General features: G+C 41.9%; 1 protein-coding gene across 1 annotated transcript; it reads left to right on the top strand.

Moving 5' to 3' along the window:
• Window positions 1-594: 594 nt before the first annotated feature.
• On the top strand, window positions 595-23,913 carry pcnx2 (pecanex 2). The gene is made up of 40 exons (XM_063875034.1): window positions 595-1,000; window positions 2,303-2,505; window positions 3,338-3,455; window positions 3,576-3,612; window positions 4,729-5,189; window positions 5,307-5,501; window positions 5,633-6,130; window positions 6,220-6,415; window positions 6,936-7,086; window positions 7,187-7,329; window positions 7,728-7,806; window positions 8,106-8,241; window positions 8,879-9,021; window positions 9,391-9,544; window positions 9,831-9,863; window positions 10,186-10,357; window positions 10,546-10,656; window positions 11,095-11,186; window positions 11,482-11,591; window positions 11,796-11,904; window positions 12,389-12,481; window positions 12,570-12,720; window positions 13,137-13,278; window positions 13,372-13,549; window positions 14,072-14,180; window positions 14,281-14,410; window positions 15,733-15,791; window positions 16,029-16,244; window positions 16,694-16,947; window positions 17,378-17,611; window positions 17,847-17,950; window positions 18,244-18,388; window positions 18,487-18,717; window positions 19,372-19,529; window positions 19,746-19,862; window positions 21,428-21,606; window positions 22,023-22,189; window positions 22,278-22,352; window positions 22,722-22,898; window positions 23,528-23,913. Exons 1-40 carry the CDS (start codon window positions 848-850, stop codon window positions 23,699-23,701), a joined length of 6,387 nt encoding a protein of 2,128 aa, XP_063731104.1. The 5' UTR covers window positions 595-847; the 3' UTR covers window positions 23,702-23,913.
• The last annotated feature ends 798 nt before the right edge of the window (window positions 23,914-24,711 follow it).

Genomic DNA, 24,711 nt, shown 5'->3' on the forward strand with positions numbered 1-24,711 from the left:
TTAAATAAATAAAGCCTCAGGCCTATAGCCTACTGTATGATGTACTACTATTATTAAGCTGATAATAATACAAATAATAAAAAAACATCACTTTAGATTGTTCATTTAATCTACCTGAATGTATATGTTTCTGTTAGTGCACTAATTTCTGTACTTTGCCTTGAAGGCCACGTATCATAGACTACCTTTTGTACTTTATTCGTTCATTTTTTTATATTTGACTCAATCAGGGAAAGACATCTTATTTTATCTGACTATCATATTTACAGCCTATTATCGTCTTTTCATAATTTTTATCCAATGCATATCATACATTACTAAACAATAGGCTATAGACTACACAAATATACACGTGTGCATGCTTGCACTTCGTAGTCAACACACAGCCTAGCTATTCACAGATTGGTATTTGAAAGAAAATGACAGATTTATACTGAAAACTGTTTGCGTGTGTCAGACAAACACTGAAGGTGTGATTCATAATAGGAAAGGGTGGAGGGGGAGGTGGCGGAGAGGAGGAGTGGGAGGGGAGGGGAGGCGCTCGGAGCTGCGCATCTGTGCAGGAGAGAGGAGAGGGAGAAGGAGAGAGACGAACAGGACAAGATGAGGACCACGGCTGCAGCAATGGACGAATTGACAATGGGATGGGAAACGGCAGACGAGAGGACACCACCGAAGAAGAGCGAAGAGGCATGAAAGAGAAGGATCAGGAGACGTGCTGCATCGCCCCAACATGGAGGCGTAGCGACAGTAGCATGCATTAAAGGAGATCATACCATTGTAGCCTAGCAGCAGCATCATCCGTCCTTCCAGCCTGAGCGGAGGAGAAGAGGAGATAGCAGGAGAGATGGGCTCCCAGGTTGTGCAGACCCTGCGTCAGGGAGTGTGGGCATCTGTGACCGGGGGCTGGTACCACGACCCGGACCAGAACAAATTCAACAACTCCTGCCACCTCTATCTGTGGATATTCCTCCTGATGTTGCCCCTGTCTCTCCATCTGGTGAGTCTATTATGGGGGAACATGACGTTCAAGGCCTCTCAGGGGGTGTGAGATGTTCGCGGTGCCATAGCGTTTTTTTCATGTGCGATGTTATCCCTGCTTGGATATTCCAACGTCCCTCATTGTCTGGTTGCTGCTACTGAGTGAAGTACTATAGGCTTGGGAAAACAGCCCTGTCGCAGTATTTTCCTCTGCATGCAGTGACGGAACGCATGGCTGCTCATGGATGTGACAGTGTGAGATTCAGGAGGCATAACACTGGGTTTGACTGATATTTACATTTGAAACGCAAGCTGCCATACTCCCAGGGACAATAACATCCAGAATGAGGCACTTACAAAAGCGGTTTTAAAATGATGCAGGCATAGGATAGGATACTGTTATGGGTGAAATAGCTTAACCTTAACTGTGTAGTATGAAGACAACAACAGCCATGTGCAGTACGAATAGGGTGACTGCTTAGTGATCTGATGGCAGATTAATGGCAGCTTTTCTGGTATTGTTTGTGACAATGTTATACAATAACATTTTTATGGAACAATGTCAATTGTTAACCTTTTTATCCAGATTATGTGATGTGATTGCTCTTAATATTTCTGCTTTCCTGTCTCATCACAATAACTCAGTACTCATTTTTAGGAACTGTGGGCTACCCCAAATTAGATACCCTTTTATGAGTGTTAGTCAGGCCAAGTAACCTATTCTGGTGTGAGAGTGACACATTTAGGAAATTTCCCACCATTAAAATGTTGTTGCTGACACTTTTCAGTCTGTTTGAAAACACCCACTGGTTCCCCTGCAAAAACAACACAAACTTTCTGGGAGAGATGTTTCAAATTTCAAGTTTACAAGCAATTTTATCTGAAGGTCGCTTGCAGCACTCAGCAAGTGATAGTACCAAGCTGAATAACAAAGGAATGTAAGCACAAAAGACACTATGCATCTGTAACTGCAGATTTTAAGAGAGTCTATTTTAAACAGAGCAAGCATCTCTCTAGAACAGTATGAGACATGTATGAGCATGATGCAGATACTGGGTCTTTAATCTTCCTGTTTTTTTTTTTTTTACCATAGGCCATTCTTCCCCTGGGGATCAATAACCTTCATTAATCCACCAGTTAATCAAATTAGATCTTCTGTTTCACTGAGCATGTAATTCACTCCAGGAACTGTGTGGCTGCAAATAAGCTTTACCTTTTGCAAAAATCCACCAATAAGATCAGAAGTGACGCACTGCATGAAGCATTAAATAAAAAATGTATTGTACATATGAGGAAGCTCCTGTCTCCTTACCTCTCACAGGCCCTGCCCCCTACCACCATGGCTTTGAGCCTCTACTGCAGCTCCATCACCGTCTTCTTCATCCTCATCAAGCTGGCCAACTATCGGCTGCACCTGATGTTCGACGAGGGCGAGGGGGTGGTCCGCAGCAGCCTCTCTGATCTCAGCAAGCCTCCAGAGAAGAAGAGTAATGCCTCGGACTCCTGCCTGCCCGCCACCATCAGGTGAACCCTCTCTCACACTTATAATGCTGAAACTACTTTACAGTCAGAGGGATCAATCTAAGGGAGCTGAAACATTCCTTCACAATTCCATAGACATGGTCTTACTTTACTTCGTATTGGAGGCTTTTGAGAAAGACATGCAGCAACCTAAATTCAACAAACCAATATTTTTGCTCCTTGTATCTCGAGCTGCTTCCCTGCCAAGTTAGACATTAGCATATCTAGGCCAGAGGGCTAAATCCCTAATGATACTACTTAATTATTAAACATAAAATTGTACATTTGGGTCTGAGACCTCCTTTTAGACTAATTGAACTAATACTTACTGAGTGTGTTACCATTGGTGACGTCCTTTTTTCTTATTTAATCAGTTTAAGTCTCCACTTTTTATGTTTGTATTCGTCCTTTTCTATGAGATCATATTGGCTCAAGTGTTTTGGAGTGGTATATAGACTAATTCCACTTCAGATCAAAGGCTCAGTACAGCTTTGGTGAATGAGGTAATGAGGGGAGGTCAGGGATCTTCAGTCGGCTTCTCCGCCATACTTCACACAGAGAAAAGTCTATCACTTCCTGTTCCCTGTGCGACTGTATTTATTTTCATTTTTTAAGCCTGTGGAGAGATGAGACAGCAATAGCAGAGGCACAGATTTTTACTGCTTTCTCATACTAATGAATTACTGGATTTAAGTATACGTCTGGGATTGAAGGTCAGATGATTTCTTCTGAAAATAAAGCGTTTATGTATGGACTTCCACAAAACTCCCTATCTTTGAATCTCTCTAGCCTCATCATTTATTTTCTCTGCCCGTCTGTTGTCTTTGTCTCACAGGAAGAGCAGTACAGTCCCGGACAGTGTTGCCATGACAATGTTGGCTCGGAAACGTACCAGTCCGGTGATCCAGGTGACAGTGAAACAGACTGAAACTGACCCAGGACTAATAGGGGTGGTGAGTGAAAGTTAAAAGATAGACACCTGAGAAAAGAACCAGGCAGCACAGAAAACACTGGGTTGACCTACATTATGTCTGAATGTTAATCAGGTGTTTTCTGAATTCTCTTCCATACAGGACTGCTCGAAGTCAGACGAAGGGAAGACTGCAGAAGGTGATGTTGATCTTTGTCTGGTTTGAGGAAATACAGATGTAATTACCAAAGGAAATATCTGAATAAATGAGTGCATGGGAAACAAGACAAGCCACTAAGTGACTGTGGAAAAACTGAGATGTTGTGGCTTCTTAAAGGGATATATTACATTTTTGGAAATAGGGTTGTATGATGTTTTAAATGGAACACATGCAGCAAATGGAAAGCTTTGCGCCCCCAGTTTAGAGAAAAAGTAACATATTCGAGGCTAAGCAATGAATCGCTGTGGACGCTATTATTTTTTAGATGACTATTGCAAAACTCAACATCAGTTTAAGCGTACACCATATGTGGGGAAGTGAGGCGGCTGTATCCATCTATGCTATCTTCAAAGCCACTGGACCAAACACATATGTTGTTGGTTTACCTCTAACTTAATCGTGTTGGTTGGTCAGTATTGTGAGTCTTTGTATCAAGGCACAGATGATTGGGCTACATGAAGCTGTTTTTTTAAAACTGTTTCAGAGAGAGGACATCCTGTTGATTTTGTGGTATGCTTAAAATAACAATAACAATATTACAAGGTGATAAGGTAACACTTATAGAATGAAAACAGGATGTAGAAAGACAGTCACTTGCACGGCAGTACACCCAGGTCATCCTCAATTGATGTCCTAATGGTTTTTGTCACTATTGAGGCCTTGTATGTAACTTGGAGTAACATGTGTTCTGTGTAGTGGCAAGACAGTTAATCATTGTTGTAAATATGCTCTGACAAGCACAAAACTAATAGTCAGACACAAGATTAGCTGACTGCTTCCAGTAAGTGTATGACCTAATGCGCTGGTGATTAGTCAGAAAAGAAAGTCAGCTTATTCCTAATAGGATGCAAACTCTGGGGTAAAATGCATCAGAAAACAACTGCACTAAAGTGTATCAGATTTTAGAAGCAGTGGGAATGGTCCCCTTTGGCACTTTTTTTTAGGATGTCATTAGTAAATACTGCTGTAGACAACAGGGATTTTGTTGTGTTGTCACTCCAGAGAATACAAAATGTCCATGACATGTATTGTAGGATTGTATTACTATTACATCTTAAATCAAATCAATTTGAATTTGCATTTCGTTTCATTCCAGGACAGGGTGATGGCGCAGCAGAGGAGAAGCCTGTGGAGGGAAGCCTGAACCCGACCCCTTCTCCAGATGACTTTTCCAGCCCAAATCCAGACCAGGCTGCTCCCCTGCTGCAGGCCCAGCAGAGGACCCCATCCAGGGCTGAAAGAGAAGAGACGCGGCCTGGATCTGGGAGCGGGACAGGGAAAATGGACGCAGAAATAATTGAAACTGAGGAAAAGGGACTAGACATTCGGGGCTCTATGACGGGGATTGACAGAGACAGAAAAGACAACTGTGGGGATAAAGCGACTGCAGACAGGGAAACAGCTGATGAAGGTCTGCCTCCCTCTAAGGGAAGTGGAGATGAGAGCGAGGAGGAGAGTGAGGAGCAAAAAGAGCCCCCAGATGCAAACAATAACTCACTGGAGACTACCCAGGAACGTCAAGAGGATTTAATCGACATCCCAGGACCTCATCCACAGGTAGGACTCCAAGGAATAAGTTGTTATATTTGGGAGGGTTAAAAAAGTGATTGTGCTCTCATTGCATTGTATTTATTTTGTACATTAGTAGAACTCTGTCTTTGCATTGTCTTTAAGGCTGATCCAGTAGATGAGACTTACTGTTCTGATGAGATTGAAGTGGTTCTGGTAGACAACTCCGCCCCCGGGCCTGTGTCGGTTCGACTGGACGACAGCGACACAGTCAAAATCATAATCACCATGAGTTGTGACCCTCAGACTGCTGCTCAGCTAGAGGAGAGCGTCAAGCAGAGCCTTCTGCATAATGCACAGGTATGAATCGTTTCAGACCAATGTCAATATCTTGTTCTGATGTTTTCAGCCTTTTTCGCAGGATTTTAAATTCACCTAAATGATAACCTGGTTTGGATAATACAGTGTGTGTGACATTTGTGTCCTACCAGGCTCAGAAGGATGCAGGAGAGTGTCACATCAAGATCCCCGTCATCACCTTTGACTCCCCTGAGAAGGAGAAGCTAGAGGGTGAAAAGGAAGGAGAGGAAGAGGATGAAGAACCAGCTAGCTCAGAGGACGACCGCACACCAAAACAGCAACCGACAGTCAGCCAAAGTGAAGAGTTTCACCTGTGTAGAGAAACATCCACCTCTGAGTTCACCACACTGGAGTGTCCAGATCCAGAACAGGAACATCTTGGTGTGCAGATCACTGATGACAGCACACAAAGCCCACAGCTGACCAATGATAACAGCTCTTCAGGTATCGACGTCCACTCCAACCACGACGACACAGATCCTCTGGACCCTATTGTGGATTCACACGGCTTTCTGCGACTGCCGCCAGCTTTGGGCCGTTACGGGCCCGGGGGAAGGACTCACATCCGCGGGCTGAGCATGGATAGCGGGAAAGATGCTGTGCTGCTTTCAGATCGCTCACATAACACAGTATGTTGGCAGTTTGTCTCTGTTTCTATTTCTAGTTATCTCCATCAATCTGTCTATTCATACAGTACAAATATTTGTCTCTTTATCAGGCCACCATGACCAGTTCCAAGTCAGATCTGGAAGCTAAGGAGGGTCAGATTCCCAACGAATCCAGCTTCTTGGAGTTTGTATCCCTGTTGGGGTCACTCAGTACCAGAGGAGCAGGGGCCACTTCACAGGAAGAGGAGGGGCCTGAAACTAAAGAGGAAGCCGAAGCTTCAGAGGAAGGGGAATCTCAGCAAGAAGGTTTGTTCTTCCACGTGTTAAATAGGGTCAGAGTTATTGCACATTTTCATACAGGTGCAAAAAATTCAATGAGATGTCAGCATTGTTTATGAGCTGCAGTGCATGGTCCCATCAACTATATAAGGTTTCATTTCTATACTAATACTGTCGTTGTAAAGATATTTTAAAACAATGCATTGATTTGAACAATTCTGTCTAGTTCAAATGACTGTGGTGCTTTTAGCGAATTTTGGGCATGTTGTCAATCAGTTTCCTAATTCTTTTTTCACTTTGGTTGAATTAGATACATTTGAAAGCACAACTTTTAGTAAGCAAGTTGTGGTGCTCAATAACAACTTAAAGCGGTGTAAAAGACGGGCAAAGTAGCTAAAAGGCAAGACCCATGCTAGGAAACAAAAGCAGATTTGTGTTGGAACAAAGGAAAACAGAAAACGTAAACACATACATTCAAGCTTCTCTCAATGGAAGATCAGCTCTGTTATTTTAAACCAAAAGCATTTTGATTTCTCTGTGCTTGCAGAGAATCTGAGTGTGACTTCCAGACAAGAGAAGACGATAACAGAGACCACCACGGAAAACAAGCCAGAGAGACCCAAACCACCCACCAGTCTGCCTACCGACACACCGCGGGCCATACCACCCATACACATCCCAATAGTGTCCCCTGACAGGTACACATGCCTGTACACCCACACACTTCAATAAAAATATGGACAGTGCTGAATTCAGCCATCCAGCATCATTAGTTTATAGTGTTTCTCCTGTCTGCAGTCCACAGACGGACAGGGAGAAGGATCCGGACTACGACTCGCTGCCTTCCCAAACCTCTCAGTCAGAGAGCTCCATGCTGCAGGTCATCTGCAGGCCAGAGGCCACCAACAAAGAAGATGCCTACACCTTCCATACTGTACACAGTAAGCAGCCATTAAAAAATAAATCAGCAGTTAAAATGTTATATAATGATTGTGCTGGAAACAAAGTGAGATGAATCACATGCAGCAGTTCCCTGATCAGTTTTAGCAGTCTATTTGTGCTGGCTCCATAGACTGCATGCTGGGGCGGTCCGACAATATTTGGATCTTTCGAACAAATACACAGTATTAGTGACAGCAGCTGATGGATTAACTTTTAAATCTGCTTAAAAATATTTAAGAAATTATAAAATATTCAGTTATTCTTTGGGTGTTTGTCTGTAGTGCTAAAAATATTAAATACATTCCTACATATTATGTTAGTTAATCATCAGCCACTTGTTTGTTATTTCATATTAATTATACACTGACACGAGTTCTGTGTGTGTTTGTACCAACAGGAGACCGTCCTCGTAAGCTATACGCAGAGAGAGCTCTCAACCTGCCCCTAGGAGCAGAGCTCATCACTGGCAACATGTGGTACTGCTGTCAAATATTTCCTACTCCTCTTCATTATTTCTTCCTTAAAATTGATCTTTTTCAATCAATTTCTTCCATCCCTTTTTACCTGTTCTGTGTGCTTTCATAGACTTTATCTTACCATATTGCTTCCTTTGCATCTCATTCCGAACTACCTTCACTGCCTATGCAGAGATGTGACCCTCTTCTGTGTGTGTGTGTGTGTGTGTGTGTGTGTGTGTGTGTGTGTGTGTGTGTGTGTGTGTGTGTGTGTGTGTGTGTGTGTGTGTGTGTGTGTGTGTGTGTGTGTGTGTCTCCAGTGACCTGCTGTCAACCTCTTCTAACTCTGAGGGTCAGGACGGCCTGGCGGCCGGTCACACTGACTGCCCTTTCCAGCGACGCATCATCCCGGCACACCGGCTCCGGCCCCGGAGGACACATCCTGAGATCTTCCAGGTATCCATCTGCTTTAATATTTTCTTTCTTTTTCTGCACACCATCGATTTAAAAACAATGTTTTGCAAAGACTAAAGATAAGATGTTTATTAAATGACAAATACATTGAAATAGGATGTTTTGGGTCTTCAAAATCCTGTGGGTTTTAGTAGTTTAGAGAAGTTCTGGGGAGCCTTCTTGTTCATGCATGAGGGTGACTTGATACCCGGTTCTCTGGGTTGTTTAAGCTATTGCATTACTCAACAGTTGGGGGTGGTAACGTGCCAAGAATTGTAGCAATGTGCCAGCAAAAGGAGTGAACAAGAGGTCTGTTAGCAAGGAAACACGGCTATGAAAGGAAACTGCGTAAAAAGGAAATAAATAGCTGATGTTTTGATGTGAATCAGTTTACATCAGTGCTGCATACAGACCAGCAGGGGGGACAACGACGTTTAAAATGAAACTACACAGACTCTCTGCTGAATCATTAATGCACCACTTTGTGTGTGTTTTGCACATTGTGAAAAATATGTCTTCTTATGATGATCGCGAAGTATCCTAGATGGAAAATCATGTAGATAAAAAAACATGACTTGTTTCCTTGTGATTATGGCATATGAATTCTGGTAGGTATTCATTATTTATGTTTGTGTGTCAGGAAGAGGACTCTTTGGATGAGTCGTCAGAGACATCCACTCAGGAGAAATCCACCAGAAAGATTTATTACAAACTCAAACTGTTTCCCGGGAGGTGGATCAACATTTTATATGACAGACTCACCCTGCTTGCCCTTTTGGACAGGTAACTCTTTTTACCATTGTATCGGGTTGTATAGAAGTTTAAAAATCAAATATCATGCATGTTATTCAATTCGCAAAAGTACACTGTACATATAATATTTATAATAGACATTAGTATTTATATCTTTTTTATATTTTCTCTGTCAAAGTTGAATATATCCAAATTCTGATAAACCAGTTGATTTGACCCAGATAATGCCAGTCAGCTAATTTGTGCTTGGTCAATTCTTTCCTCATTCAGTGTCATATTTTTTCAATGTAATCATCAGTTGAGCAGTGAATCAGCCCCTTAATATATCTCTGTCATTAATACTATGCAGGAATGATGCTCTTCATTAGTTCTGCCTTTGTTTGTGCTGTTTTTGTTTAGAAACCAGGAATTTCTGGAGAATCTAGTGGCAATCTTCATGGCCTTCATGGTTTCCTTCCTGGGTTTTGTGCTCCTCAATCACGGCTGCTTCAAGGACTTCTGGGTTTTCCAGTTCTGTCTGGTCATCGCCAGCTGCCAGTATTCATTACTGAAGGTAAAAAAAACCTAGCCATGGCTTTGTGTAGTGAATCTTAACCTTTGGACTAAAGCGTGTCTGTTTTGTGAAGGTTTAAGGAAAACCATTCACTACTAAAACCCTCTTAGTTAAGGAATAATTCATGTGTTAGCTTAGAATGTTTGCTACCTAATGTAGATTACATAAACACAGATCTCATACATTGACAATTCCTTTTTGTTAATGCTTACTTCCTCTTAGATGGATCAAAACTGTTTTCATGGTAAAATGGTAATTTGATATTGCCTGTGGTTTTGTTTTACAGAGCGTTCAACCAGATGCAGCTTCACCCACACATGTAAGTTTATTGTTTCCTTGTCACTGAATCTCAGAGGAAATATTAAATTGTAGACAAAACATATTGATTCCAAAACTGTTTTCGGATGCATGATCATTTACAGTATTTAGGAAACAATGCTGTTCCTGATTTGATGCATGCTGTCATGCTGTGTTTTGACTGAGGCCCAAACAATGTAACTACTGAAGATATTACCTCGTTTGGAGTTCTCTTGCATCATGTCACTATGAAGATACATAAAAATGACATAAGATAAGTATTAGTTAGTAGTAGATGGTAATATCTAACTGTTAATAACATCCTAACCTCTGTCTGTCTGCAGGGTCACAACCAGCTGGTAGCCTACAGTCGAGCGGCTTACTTCTGCATCTTCTGTGCTCTGATCTGGCTGCTGGAGCAGATCCTGAGGAGCAAAGACCTGCCCGTCTCCACCATGTACGGAGTTACTATCGCCTGTCACGACGCCCTGGGCTTTTTACGAGACCTGCTAGTGGGTAGGGATGAATACCAGTAGAGACGTGCAATAAAATTCACACACCGACACATATATCTCTCAATTTGAGATTTGTTTCAGATGGCCTTGAGGCTGCAAGTACGGCATATATTTTATTTGTTGTTGTTTATTACCTGTTTTATTGCCTGTTAAAAATAAGCACTAAAACATGTTTTCTGTATTGAACAGGTTTCACCTACTGCTTCCCAATCACCTTCCTGGTGGGCCTTTTCCCCCAGATCAACACCTTCACCATCTACCTGCTTGAGCAGATCGACATGCACTTATTTGGAGGGACAGGTTGGTGAAAGTGTTTTTAATCGTTGGATTTCAGTCATGCTTTTTTCTCCCATTATTCCAGATCTGAATTGGATGTTGATTTTCTTTCTGTGTTTACTGTAAACAGTCATTTCTGAATGCATCAGTGGATTTAAGGTTCAGGTTTGTAATCTTTGTAAACTGTATACAAGTTGCTGAAAATCTTCTCTATAAGAGATTAAAGATTTATGCATGTAAATAAATAAGAGTTTTAGTTACCCAAACTACCACCCATTGATAAGAGGAAATGTATGTCTAGTGTAATGTCCAAAGCGGTTCTTACTTTCGCCGCTAAAGTATATTTATGTATGAAAACAAAATTATTGAGAAAACAAGAGACTAGAGTAAATGCTTAACCATGCTTCTCCTTGTTTAATTCCTATGCACATTTCTTCATCCTCTCTCTCATTTGCGTTTCAGCTGCTACAAGTCTCATCTCTGCAGTCTATGGCATCCTGCGCAGTCTGATCGCTGTGTCTCTGCTCTACGGTTTCTGCTTCGGAGCTCTAAAGGTACAAATGAACTGAATGTAAAACAAAACGGAGCATATAGCAGGTAGGAGATGTGAATATAGCCCTTTCTCCTGGTCATCAGCTTAGTTATAGGAATAAAAGTGGAGGGAAGTTCAGGTTAAAATAGCGTGCAGCCTGGCAGTTTCCCTCTAGCTGCAGCAACATTTTTAAAAGTGACAAGATATCAATTGCAGGAAGAAGGTTTTAGGAGTGGAGATCTAGAATCATTATGTGGTGCATGATGGTGATATGATTCGCAGTGATGTATGTGTGTGTATACATGTGTGTGTTATAGGAGCCGTGGGATGAGCAGCACACACCAGCTCTGTTCTCTGCATTCTGTGGCCTTCTGGTGGTCTTCTCCTACCACCTCAGCCGACAGAGCAGCGACCCCTCTGTACTACTGTGAGTATCACAGCGTGTGTTTGTGTGTTTAATGCACAAGTTTTTATTTTTATTTAGAGAATTTTGTCATTTCTTTTTGTCTATGAAGAAGGAAATGAGTTTATTGAAGATAAAACTTCATTTTTATTTGAATATAGCATCTGTTTATATCGTAGAACAAACACTATTTCTAATGTCTCGTCCTTCACGCTTTTTTATTTACAGATCTTTGGTCAAGTCAAAGATCATGCCAACTTTGGTAGAGAGTGAGGAAGAGGAGGAAGAAGACACGGAAAGTAAAGACCCACTGCCAGAGAAACTGCAGAACTCTATGGTAACTAAAGGTTGTTCTGTTTATAATCTGCCATTGCTGTGAAATCCTAAACACATTTGACACTGCTGCTAAATTTCATCCTCTGAGTAATAAGTGAACAGTTTTATTAAATTCCTGCAGCCCAGAGCCATATTTAGCTCATGAAGATTTACAATTATCACATCAGGAAATCAATTCCTTGTTAAAACGTTAAATATCAGTTTTAGAAATCTTATTCGTGTATGTGTTGAGTGCTGTCGATCATCGTGTGTGATTAGAGGGAATTATGCATCAGAGAAAACAAGCCTCCCGTCTCCTTGTACAGTATTAATGTCGATTGTAAAAGTGTTCTCCAGCTGTTGCATCTTTGATCTCAAACGTAAGAGGCTCAGCTGGATTAGACAGATATAATCTCACACCTAAATGAGTCTGATGAGGGAGTGGGTTTTTCATTCGGTGTGGATCATTAGTGACTGCAGCTCTCCCGCTCTCTTGTGCTCTGCAGAAGGAGATTCTGCTGTCGGATGTAGTCGTGTGCTCTGTTGCCTACATCTTAACCTTCGCCATCACTGCGAGTACCGTCTTTCTGTCTCTCAAGGTGAGATAACAGGAACAGCACCCCAAGTGTTTTAGCTTCTAATTATGTATCCTCATTATGTTTCCTTGATATACCAACTTGTATCCAGCCCTTTGTGACCATTGTGCTGTACGCTCTGGCGGGGACGGTGGGGTTTGTTACCCACTACCTGATCCCCCAGCTGAGGAAGCATCACCCCTGGCTGTGGATCTCTCATCCAGTTCTCAAGACTAAGGAGTACCACCAGTTTGAACCCAGAGGTCAGCATGCATACTGTATATACACCAGAGGTTTCTGTTAATAATTAAGTAGTACCTGCAAAGAGCAAACATAATTACTGAGGCTTTAAAGGTGTCCACATGTATTATTTTACCACTTACTAATGAAATGGCTTCATATTTTGCATGAATTCTAAATTTCAAATCTAACGGTAATGTTTTCAGTATTTAAAGGGATATTCTTTTAGCCAAAGACGAGGTAAACAATCTTAAATGGCTAAAAACGCGGTTTCCCTGGCAGAAATAACAACAATCAACAAGATCATGAGTCTTCTTGTGACCTTGTCTGCTGAGTACAAAATAAAAAGCATCCTTGTAGAAACTCTGAACTAGTTCTCTCTGTATAAATCTGGGATCTGGTCTGCTATTTTGTTATTTTGTTATTTCTTGTGTTACAGAGGATGCCGTGCTGATGTGGTTCGAGCGACTGTACGTGGGGCTCCTGTGCTTTGAAAAGTACGTGGTGTACCCCGCCATCGTGCTGAGCGCGCTCACTAATGACGGCTTCGCCCTCAGTCACCGCAAGAAGCTGGGAATCCAGTGAGTGACACACACAGCCACAAATACAGAGCATGTGTGTGTCAATCCATTTCTTGAATCTGTTGTCTAAACTCTTTTCTGTGCCACCTCCAGCTGTGACGTTCTGCTGACGACTGTCGCTGGACTAAAACTCCTGCGTTCATCGTTCTGCGACCCCAGCTTCCAGTTCCTCACCTTGCTCTTCACACTCGTCTTTTTCCATTTCGACTGTCCGAGCGCCTCCGAGAGCTTCCTGCTCGACTTCTTCATCATGTCTATTGTTTTCCACAAGGTGAGTGACTGTGTTTTTGTGTGTGTCTATTTGTCTGTAAATGAGACAAACTGTAATCTCTCTTTAACACACAAAAACACACTCATACACTAAACACAGAATCCAACAGCTTCTCAGAAATAGAAACAAACTCATTCAGTAAAGTTGACAAACAAAAAGAAGATATGAGGACATGGCAACATCTTGGCTGTGGTGTGAGATAGTGCATGTTTAACAGTAAGTCTGTGTTAGAAATGAAATGTGGAGAGTTTCAAAGACATGTACGTATACTTGTCATGGAGGATCAGTAATGATCAGAAGTAAAAATCTTCATAGTCAGAAACAGATCTGGCACAATTGATATATCTTTTGTCATAGGAGATCATAAAATAGGACATTTTTAACTGAACTGCCTTATGTTTTGTGTTTTTTCTGGTCTGGTCTTGTCAATGTCAAATGTTTTAGTATCCCTTAAAATACAACTCCTGGTCTGACGGGGTTTGTTTGTAGGCGACTGAGTGTGTGTTGTTTGTTTCTCTCTAGATGCGTGAGCTGTTGCTGAAGCTTCATTTCATCTTGATTTACATCGCTCCCTGGCAGATCGCCTGGGGCAGCGCTTTCCATGCCTTTGCTCAGCCATTCGCTGTGCCTCGTATCCTTTCTCTAAGACCTGTACAGTGAGTGTGTGTGTATGTGGGTCTGACTCCATCAGTACCTGCTTTTCTTTCCTTGACTGGTGTGTGTGTGTCTAGACTCAGCCATGCTGCTGCTCCAGACTTTGCTCACCACCATCTTCTACATTCCTCTGGCTCCCTTCCTGGGCAGCGCCATCTTCATTTCCTCCTATCCACGGCCCATCAAGTTCTGGGAAAGAAACTACAAGTAAGGCCCTGACGATGTGTGTGAATGAGCGAGTGTGAATTTCCTAAACAGCCTGCAGGTGTGTGGAAATTGTTTACTCGCATTGTGAGTCCAGATTAAGAAAATCCCGACAAGCTGCTACTTAAATAATAGTCTCAAGTGTCGATAAATCCAATGAAAATACTAAAACCAATATTGCAACAAGTTCATATTATCACACAGGATGATTAACAATTGCTTATTTATCTGTGCCATTGACCTCAACTGTTGTCCAACAACTATTAAAGACATCAATCAGCCTCACTGATGCACTTCATTACATGTTCATTCATTAATATTAACACACACACTGCAGTGTATTTTGTAATCCCATCCTGCTGCTGTAAATAGTCACTAGCACACTCCAAACAATTGCTTTTTCATTCTGTTTGAGTTTAGTTTTCAGAAAACTACAGTGCCCATCTGTTTAGGAACGTATTGAGCCTTTTATTGAAATAAAAGTATATATTTTTGACATGTGTAATAGACTTACAGCTTGAGAAAGAAATTGGCTTGGTTTTGAGAGCAACAAGCACAGCAGGGAATATCAAAATTAATGTAGTTATTTGTAACTAATGACTTCTTTCCTATAAATTCTCAATATTAACATTACATATTTTATGCAGAAGGAGAAATCCAGCCAATGCTTTTGAGTCGAGCTAGTCAGGTTAACAGATAGAGCCTCTTCTCTTGCTCACACTTACACAATGTACATTGTTCTGTTCACTGTAAGTTATTGATGTGAGAAGCTGTTTGTAGTTCAGCTCGCTGAGAGCTGCCAAAACTACTCCTGTAACTGTGTTCTCTAAACTTCAGTGGTTTGACATGAAGGTGTCTGTGTGATTATATTTAGATGTTGGTGTCTGAAACTTGTGGCAGTTAAATCACTGACTGAGTCTGATCTTAGTGTTTTAGCAGCTGTTGTACAGGTTTGTTGATTTAGACCTCTGCCAAACACAGAGAGAACATGACAACAAGGAATAAGACATCGAAAGCAACTACAGAATAGTTCAGTCTTAAAATATTTAGCTGCGGACTATCTGATGGCTGCAGAGGTAACAGATCTTTATTTTCCTGACATGGTTATACAGTCTGAGGAGGATTTCAACAAGATTCATTACCCTTATCAGCTGGTTTCAATATTATTTGGATGGTGTCCCATCTGCTGCAACATTTTATTCACACTATGTTACAGGACATACTCTTCGGAAAGCTTTGTGACCATAGCATTAATGTAATTTTTGAGCTTTTTTGGGGGCTCTAACATATGATTTTAATTGTGTTTTGTCTCTCGTGTCTTCTAGCACAAAGCGTATTGACAACTCAAACAGCAGACTGGTGTCCCAAGTGGATAAAGAGACAGGTTTGTATTTTTAACTACACTTCAATCAGTTAAACGCTGCCTCTTTTTTTAATTACCTGACCTAAATCCAGCAGTAGTATATCAAGTGTTTCTTGTGAAGCTCTTAAATAAATTAGGATAATAGTTTATAATCAGTTAGAAAAGGAAGCTACCAGACTGCTGCGCGCCATCTTTGTCCTTTCTTTACACACATCCATCTATCTGTTATTACATTTCCTGATGTCTTTTCTCTTGCAGGGTGTGATGATAGCAACCTAAACTCAATATTTTACGAGTACCTGACCCGCTCGCTGCAGCACTCGCTTTGTGGCGACCTCATGCTCGGCCGATGGGGCAACTACAGCGCCGGAGACTGTTTCATCCTGGCTTCTGACTACCTCAACGCCCTGGTCCACCTCATCGAGATTGGAAACGGGCTGGTCACTTTCCAGCTTAGGGGGCTGGAGTTCAGAGGTACAGTCTTAGCATCCGTACCTAGGCAAAGGACTATATGAACATTTAAAGTTACAATAATCCTGCCAGAAAGAATTGCTGTTCACGATATGATCCTGAAAATCAAAACATGTCTAAACGTTTTTGAAAAGAAACCCTTTACTAAACATGATGTAGGGAATCTTCATAATAATTCCAAGGAAAGGCAAGTTTATTCATTTAGCACATTTCAACACAAGGCAATTCAAATATTAAAAGCATTCAGATATAGTGCACCAGAAACACATTATAAAATAACATTTGAATACCTTTCAAAACAGTCACTAAGAAATAGCCAAGAGAATAAAATAAACATAAAACAAGCATTTTTGTACATGTTTTTATGGTGATAACATCCTATATGACCCCTTGTAGTTAAAAAGCCAACTCGCTCTCTGAAAAAAATACCTTCATCTCTCTCCCTGTCCCAGGTACATACTGCCAGCAGCGAGAGGTGGAGGCCATCACGGAAGGGGTGGAGGAGGACGATGCCTGCTGCTGCTGTGAACCCGGTCACTTGCCCCACATGCTGTCCTGCAACGCGGCCTTCAACCTGCGCTGGCTGGCCTGGGAAGTGATGGCCACCAAGTACCTACTGGAGGGTTACAGCATCAGCGAGAACAACGCCGCCACCATGCTGCAAGTGTACGACCTCCGAAAGCTGCTCATCACCTACTACCTGAAGGTAAGCTTCATCTGTTTGTATAGATGAGTGTGAGCCTAGTTTAATGTAGAGGCCCAAGACCCATTCACATGTTGAAACACCAAAGCATATTTCACTCACTCCTGTTATTTCCTTTTCATTGTTAATAAGATGATATTTTAATACACTAAATGAACTGAGTCTCTGTTATGGAAAGGAGCATTGTGCAGCTTGAATAAGGCATCAACCTTTGCCATATTCAATCACCCTTTCTTGTCTCAAAGGTTCTTAAGTATTTGAATGCCAAAAGGTTAAATAGATAAACTGGTATCTTATGCATTAATCATTAAAACAAACGACAGCTTGCCAAAAGAAACTCCAGATGTGTCCAGCATCTACAACACACATCCATCTCTTTCATTTGTGCTCAGTGTTTTGCTTTTGTCTGGTCCTTCCCCATCTCTCCCCCCAGAGTATTATCTACTACCTGATCCACTCCCCCAAACTCTCCACCTGGCTGAAAGATGTCACGGTGCAGGAGGCGCTGCAGTCCTACACCAAGTGGCACCACATCGAGCGCGACCCTCAGGTCTTTAGTGTGAAGATCGATGAGGACTACGTGCACTGCCTGCAGGGAGTGACGCGCGCCAGCTTCTGCAACGTCTACCTGGAGTGGATCCAGCACTGTGCTGGGAAGATGGAGACGGTACAGATTTTCTTTCAAGCCTCATTTTGGCTCAGAGGAGAAACACTGGCTGTTTCCTCAATCAGCTGTTTTTTTTGTTCAGTGTTTAAATATGAATTATACTGATAATGTATCTCCGAATACATTTTAACGTCATAGGAAAACCAACATTTGAGAAGGATTGCTTGTTTTTGTGTATACATTCCTCTGTATGGCAGTGTCTTCATGTTTCCCCTGTATTTGTGCTTGTGTTCAGCCTGTTGACAGTGATGAAGACTCTCCCTTGGTCACTCTGTCTTACGCTCTGTCCGTCCTGGGGAGGAGATCCCTCGGCACGGCATCACACAACATGTCTAACAGGTAAACCATATTCAGGCTAAAGAGCAATACTAAAAGTATATCAAGTATCAGTAGCAGGAACCTACTTCTACTGATGCTCGTTGTCTTATTTGTGTTGCCTGCAGTTCTATAGTTTCACCTGAGGGGGGCGATAGAACCCAATTTTTGATCCAAATGCTGAACTCATGACTCTCTGTCTTCATGTGGTTTTATAATCTAAAAATACTACACAGTTTCATAACCTCTCCCCTCTTTTTTCCTCTTTCCTATTATATCTTAATTATCCCCGCAAACCTCTGCCTTCCAATACAAAGTCTGGAATCTTTTCTGTACGGTTTCAACACCCTGTTTAAAGGCGACTTCCGCATCGCCACCAAAGACGAGTGGGTTTTTGCTGATCTTGACCTCCTGCAGAAAGTGGTGGCTCCTGCAGTCAGAATGAGCCTCAAACTGCATCAGGTAAAGGGCACTACACTTTCAAATGGCTGCTGCTGTAACGCTGCGACTGTTTTCTAAAATCTGATCAAAATACTAAAATGCTTCATTATGCCTTTTAGGATCACTTCACCTGCCTTGAGGAGACGGAGGAGGCCTCCATCTTGTACGACGCCATCACAAACTACCGCAGCAGCCTGGTCATCTGCCACGAGAGTGACCCCGCCTGGCGTAAGGCGGTGTTATCCAGCCGCGACACGCTGCTCACTCTGAGACACATGATCGACGACGGCACAGACGAGTATAAGATCATCATGCTGTACAAACGCCACCTCAGCTTTAAGGTCATCAAGGTAAGAGTCAATTGTTTCAATCCAGATCGAGTTTCCTCCATTTGACTCCTATATTTACTTCTCTAACATAATGACATCACCATGGAACACTCGCGCTTCTATTGGATAGCGCTCCAACACATTGTACTTGATAGGCTAAGGGACGGGACATATGTAAGCGGATAGACCAATCACCACTGAGCAAATCAGAGCAGACTGGGCTCTGGTTTCAGACAGAGGGTGAAAAGAGGTGCTGCAGAACGGGCAGTACGAATAAATAATGCACTTTTTGAACATTGAATCTTGTAAACATGTCACAGAAGAGGCACAAAATACAAATATACCTGAAAATGAACATAATAAGGACAAAAAAACAAGGTTTATCTAAGCCGACACAAATACTTTTCTATCTGTCTTTCCTCACTCATGGATCAAGCTGATAGAAACGATGACAACATAGTTGTAATTGCTTCCAGGTTTACATTTTAGCTCCTCATATTAATCTCTGTTCTAGGTGACATTCTTGGTATAGGGATTTACAAACATGTCAGATGTTGTGACAGAGAATAGTAAAAGCTATGTTAATATTTTGCCAATGGAGGATGATGAAACATAATTTACTAAAAAAGTTATAATATATAATTTTGTTTGATATGATCGAATCTCTCCCTGCAGATCAATAAGGAGTGTGTGCGAGGACTGTGGGCAGGCCAGCAGCAGGAGTTGGTGTTTTTAAGAAACAGAAACCCGGAGCGCGGCAGCATCCAGAACTCGAAGCAGGCGCTGAGGAACATGGTGAACTCGTCCTGTGACCAGCCGCTGGGATACCCCATGTACGCGTCATTCACAGCTAGATGTGTAGATCATGACACCAACATAGCACATTTTCAGGACTGAATTTAATGTTTGCATCGTTGTTGTTGGATGCATTTTGGATATTTAAATGAAATGAAATCTATTACTTTTTTCTGTTTAACTTCCTCATCGTTATGGTTCTGTCTATGTGCAGGGGGTCTCTTGTTGCTGATGTCTTTTCTATTATCTCTCAGGTATGTGTCCCCACTGACAACATCGTATGCAGGAACACATCGTACGCTCCGCAGCATCGGAGGAGGCGCTTTAAGCTTGGACGCCATACGATCCTGGCTCTGCTCTAAATGGTTACGGTCAGTAGAGAATAAATACATTTCTGCATATTTAAAAGCATACGTTATATTCCAATCACAGTCAAGAGCACAGTGTTTTCCTCCTAGCCTTTTCTGACTCAACCTCCCTTATGAAGTCTCCCTTTAAGTGCACTGATAAATGAACATTCCTCGCATGCTAAAGTCTCTCATCATTTTTTATTAAGTTCGGTCTAGTGGGTAAAAAGGCAGCGCTGTAACTGAGAGATCATGGGTTCATTTTCTGCCTCAAAAACGAAACAACTTAAACATACGTGGAATAAATAAATACAATATAATTTAGCACTAGAATAACTGGTATTATTGCACTAAAATAAATGTAATTATTATTGCACACAAATACAATCCATTAGGTTGCTCTTGACAAGACAATAAATCCGGTGATAAGCAATTCATGTTGAATTAGAAAAGTTCCTGAAGTGTTAAATTGATAAAACGGCAGAAAGAATGTTTTGAGCAGTTTGAGAGTCTGGGGTCTCCAGGATATGTTCATGTTATTCAAACTGTGGCCAGCAACGTATACATTGAAGAATGTTTAGCTAGTGCCTCGTATCTTTATTTAATACAAAAACATCACTACTCATAGACTCTACCACCAGTATTGATCACACACCTACTCACCCGCCCACCTTTACTTCAGCTATAAAACAGTTCACACAAACAGACAGCTCTAGATCTACACAGCTTTAATCTTACCCAGCCAATTAGAAAACATCAACATAATTTACAAAAACATGTAGCCAAATAACGAAATAATGAGTGAACACAGAACATCAAGGGAATGCTTATGATCTCTTGATGATGGGAAAAGATGTGATGATGAAAAAGGGATTAAAGTAACTTCAAAATGTTTATTTATAATTCAGCTGGTTGTATTTGGTGTAAATCACTCCACAGTGTAATGCTGAGTCAGTGCTTCTCTGTGCATTTACAGTTATTGACTTACTGGAAGCCAGTGCTGGGGAGGGACTGCCAACTTAATGTAGTTTTAAACACAGACACAAGGGCAGTGGGAGAAAGAGGATTGCAGAGTGGGAGGACAGCCAAAGTTGTTCTCTTGTTGGGCATTTCCTCCCTACATTCCTCTATCTTTTTCTCTTTTACCCAGTCCCTACAGCCCAGCTTATTGTATGGGCTCTGCATTAACCTCTGCATGTCAGTTAATGTGTGTGTGTGGCTCGCTCTTAAGCTTCTTAGAGGCTGAGTTTTCCTTTCAGATTAGATTAGTTTGTAAATCCGGTTTCATCGGCCTCGAGTTAAAAGGTGTATTCTTAATTTCAGTAAGTAGCCGAGGAGCCACGGAGACGAGCCGTGCCTCGTCAGCTTGAACACATTTAAGTAATTTAAGAGGAAGGCTGCAGTGGTGTGCAGTGTGTATGCCAGCGAAGTTGCGTAACCTCTCGCTTGTTGTGTGTGTGTTCAACGAGCTAAAATAGTAAAGAGTTGCTACATTTTTGATGGACCTTTGCTAGTTTGTGTCCCTTAGACTGATGTGAACTTAATAAGTAAATCTGAGCTGTGTGTGTTTGTGTGTGTGTGTCCTGCAGGGTGCGTAAGGACAACCTGACCAGCTGTAACAGTGGTGTGAACATGGAGGATGTGGACTGCGGTGCCGGCGGTTCCTCCTCGCTAAGCAACAACCGGCCGTCCTCCGTCACATCCAACAGCCTGAGTCTCTACCAGCACAGAGCCAGGAACACACACAGCCGCAGACACCACAACGCAGGTACACACACAAACGTGTCTCAGTCTACTTTGTGGAAAATCTCTATTGACTGCATTTAATCCACAAATCAGAACCAATTTCAAACTGTAATCCTAAAAATATTTGTACACAGAAATGTCAGCACCGAAATAACATTGAACATTCTACTCCACAGTACTGTATGTATGTCTGTGCTAAGGTGACTTTGAAATGCCTGTCCAGGGACTTTCCTTGTGGCTAACTCTTTTAAGGCAATGTGTGTTTATGTGAAGTGTCCCTTTTTAAATAAACTAGGAATAAATAAATTGACCTTAAAAAATAAACTGCATCTATTTGCAGTAGATATACACACAGGGATTATTCTTGTATTCGATTATAAAAGTATGTTATTCTACTTCTGTGTGTGTGTGTGTGTGTGTGTGTGTGTGTTCCTGCAGCCAGGAGAGAGTACCGCAGTCGGTCAGTGCAGCCACAGAGTCAGCGCCCCCCCGTCGCCAGCCAATCAGGGCCCATCCTGGACTCAGGCTCCACCCACGGCCTCGTCCAGCGCCTGTCCAACAGTCAGCTGTCCTTTAACACTTCCATAGCCTCTATATTCTCACAGGTATTCACCCACAAACACACACTCTTAAAGCATGCATCTTACACCAGGAGAATAAAGCAGTAAGAGATGTCTCTCTCTCTCTCTTCAGGTCCCCCGTCTCTCAGGAGCAGGGGGGATCAACTCGCAAATCCAGGCAGCGCAGCATCAGCAGCGCTCCAGCCAGGTTAACACGTGTTATACTTCTATGCAGATACAGGGATATTTAGAAAGAAAACTGCCATATGTATATATGTTTGTCTTCTTACTTATACATGCTGATCTAAATAACTGTAAATATAATGCCTCTGTGACATTTAGTTACTATATTTTACATATAATACTAGAAGAAGGAAGTAAAAGTCTTTAATCTAGTGTCAAATTGCTTCAATGTGTAAAATAAACATGTATAGTCTTCCATTTGAACTGAAACAATGTTATTATCAATGCATGGTTTAACAACAATTCAGTGTTTCATCTTCCTCATTATTACAAAATCTCCTCTTCAGTTACTGACTTTTAAAACTTTTACTGTACACTACTCTACGCTTTCCAGGTCTCCTCATCTTCGTCCACTCTCAGCTTGCTGTTTGGGAAGCGTAGTTTCTCCAGCGGCCTGGTGATATCCGGGCTGTCCGCTGCTGAAGGGGGAAACACCACCGACACGCAGTCGTCGTCCAGCGTCAACATCGCCATGGGCCCCTCGCACAGGTCCAGCAGCAGAGCCACGCAGGTAGGAAAATTCAACAGGTGCATGAACACTCCCTGTTACAAAATGTAGTTCTCTCGTACAGCATTCACTCAGGCCAGCAGGAAGATATACACAACAATATGCAGCTTCATATTTAGCAAAATAAAGAGAGTGGTATTGATGGTCCGGGCAGCGTATTTGCAGAAAAGGTCACATTTGGCCGAAGTATTCAAATATCATGGGTAAATCAATATGACATTTGGCTAATTGGAAAATCCCTCTGGACAAAATGTGCATTTCTAGCCGTCTTTCTGGTAAAATGTTCCACGAACGTTAACAATTATTGTATTCCCTAACTTTAATTGGCTGTGCAATCATTGTTGCATTCTCTGGGGAACACTAGACTTCAAAGTCAAATATCAACATACATTCATTTAAATGTGCCGGTAAAACTCAGATAGGGATAGGCTGGAAAGTGTTTAAAATCCAGCAAGGCAAAAGCATTGTATCAGAACACAGAGATAGGATATTTCTTGTACGGTGGAAAATATTAATATCCTCCTCGCTTATTTGACTTTAAACACAGATGTGGTGATCACAGAACAGGCTATAAACAAATAAAATGTAAATAGTGTTTCTGTTCCTTGCGTCCTCTCTTTGTGCTCTCTCAGTGGACATCAGAGCCATATGAAAGTATAGACGCGAGCTACTCCAATGCAGCCATCACGGTGAAAGACAGCGTGAAGTCAGCTGACCGAGGCTGCAGCCAGGAATTAGACGAGACCCAGGAGGACTCAAAATCTGCCTCAACAGCTCCGGAGGAAGAGGATCAAAAGACTGTCTGAAAGAGAGACAACACACACGCATTCTCGTGCCCATATACAAAGAGGACTGTATGACAAAGTTACACATATCCACAAACACATACAGAAGATTGTATGACAGAGCACCCATGCACTCGAACCTGCCTCCTCTCCTGTCCTCAGCATGTGCTCTCACCTTGTTGTCTGAATGTAAACAAGTCTGAAAAAACATGATCCCGGATCCGGTTGATGAAATAAAGACGTTTTTAAATGAGGCTGCCTTTTGTTTGTAACTCAGGTTTTGTTTGAATGTGTGTTATAAGATGGAAGGTTATACTTTTGTTAATAAAATGCCTTATTGTTGATTATTAGAGTGTGACATGCATAGTTTACCCTATTTGCATTAATGGCAAACATCCCCATTTCAACCTTTATACAAAAGCAAAAACCTCTCCAATGCAGTTTCTGCCAATGTCTCACAAACAATGCAGTTTCCTGTTTCCACTTTCGAAGAAAATGTCTATATATTCGCTTTTTGGGCAGCATGTGATCCCTTAGACCTTTTGGCCCCGAGTCAGCAATCTGAGCTGCTTTTTTCTAAACGGAAACACTGTTACGGATCACTTGTGATGAGCAGTTTCACACTGTGGCTGACATCATGGAGGAATTTACTAACAAACAAACTCCTCCAGGCCTTTAGAAGCAGGTCCCAAGTTTTGAGCTAGCATTTATAATTAGACACGAAAACACAAATGATATTTGATTTGCTTCAAGTATTTTTTATTCGTTTAAACTTGACTACTCTAATGATAATATATTTTATTTCTCAAGCACTTTATCAGGTGCTCAAAGACGTTTTACAGAGGTGGGTGGGGAGGTCAGGGCAGTCTCTGATTTGTAGTGGGATTGAGTTCCAGAGGGTAGGGGCAGCGATGGAGAATGCTCTGTCCCTCCAGGTTCGATGCTTGGTTCGTGTGAGGATAGACAGGAGGTTGGATTCTGATGGGCGAAGGCTGCGGGAAGGGGTGTGGTGGTGGAGCAGATCGGTGTGG

Source organism: Eleginops maclovinus, chromosome 22, assembly GCF_036324505.1.
Source record: "Eleginops maclovinus isolate JMC-PN-2008 ecotype Puerto Natales chromosome 22, JC_Emac_rtc_rv5, whole genome shotgun sequence".
Classification (NCBI taxonomy): Eukaryota; Metazoa; Chordata; class Actinopteri; order Perciformes; family Eleginopidae; genus Eleginops; species Eleginops maclovinus.

Excerpts from the sequence above, each read along its gene's own strand:
- pcnx2 (XM_063875034.1), top strand. The coding sequence starts at position 848 with ATGGGCTCCCAGGTTGTGCAGACCCTGCGTCAGGGAGTGTGGGCATCT. Across the intron at positions 8,242-8,878 it reads CACATCCTGAGATCTTCCAG|GAAGAGGACTCTTTGGATGA; the intron begins GTATCCATCTGC and ends TTTGTGTGTCAG. Across the intron at positions 22,899-23,527 it reads CCAGCAGCAGAGCCACGCAG|TGGACATCAGAGCCATATGA; the intron begins GTAGGAAAATTC and ends GTGCTCTCTCAG.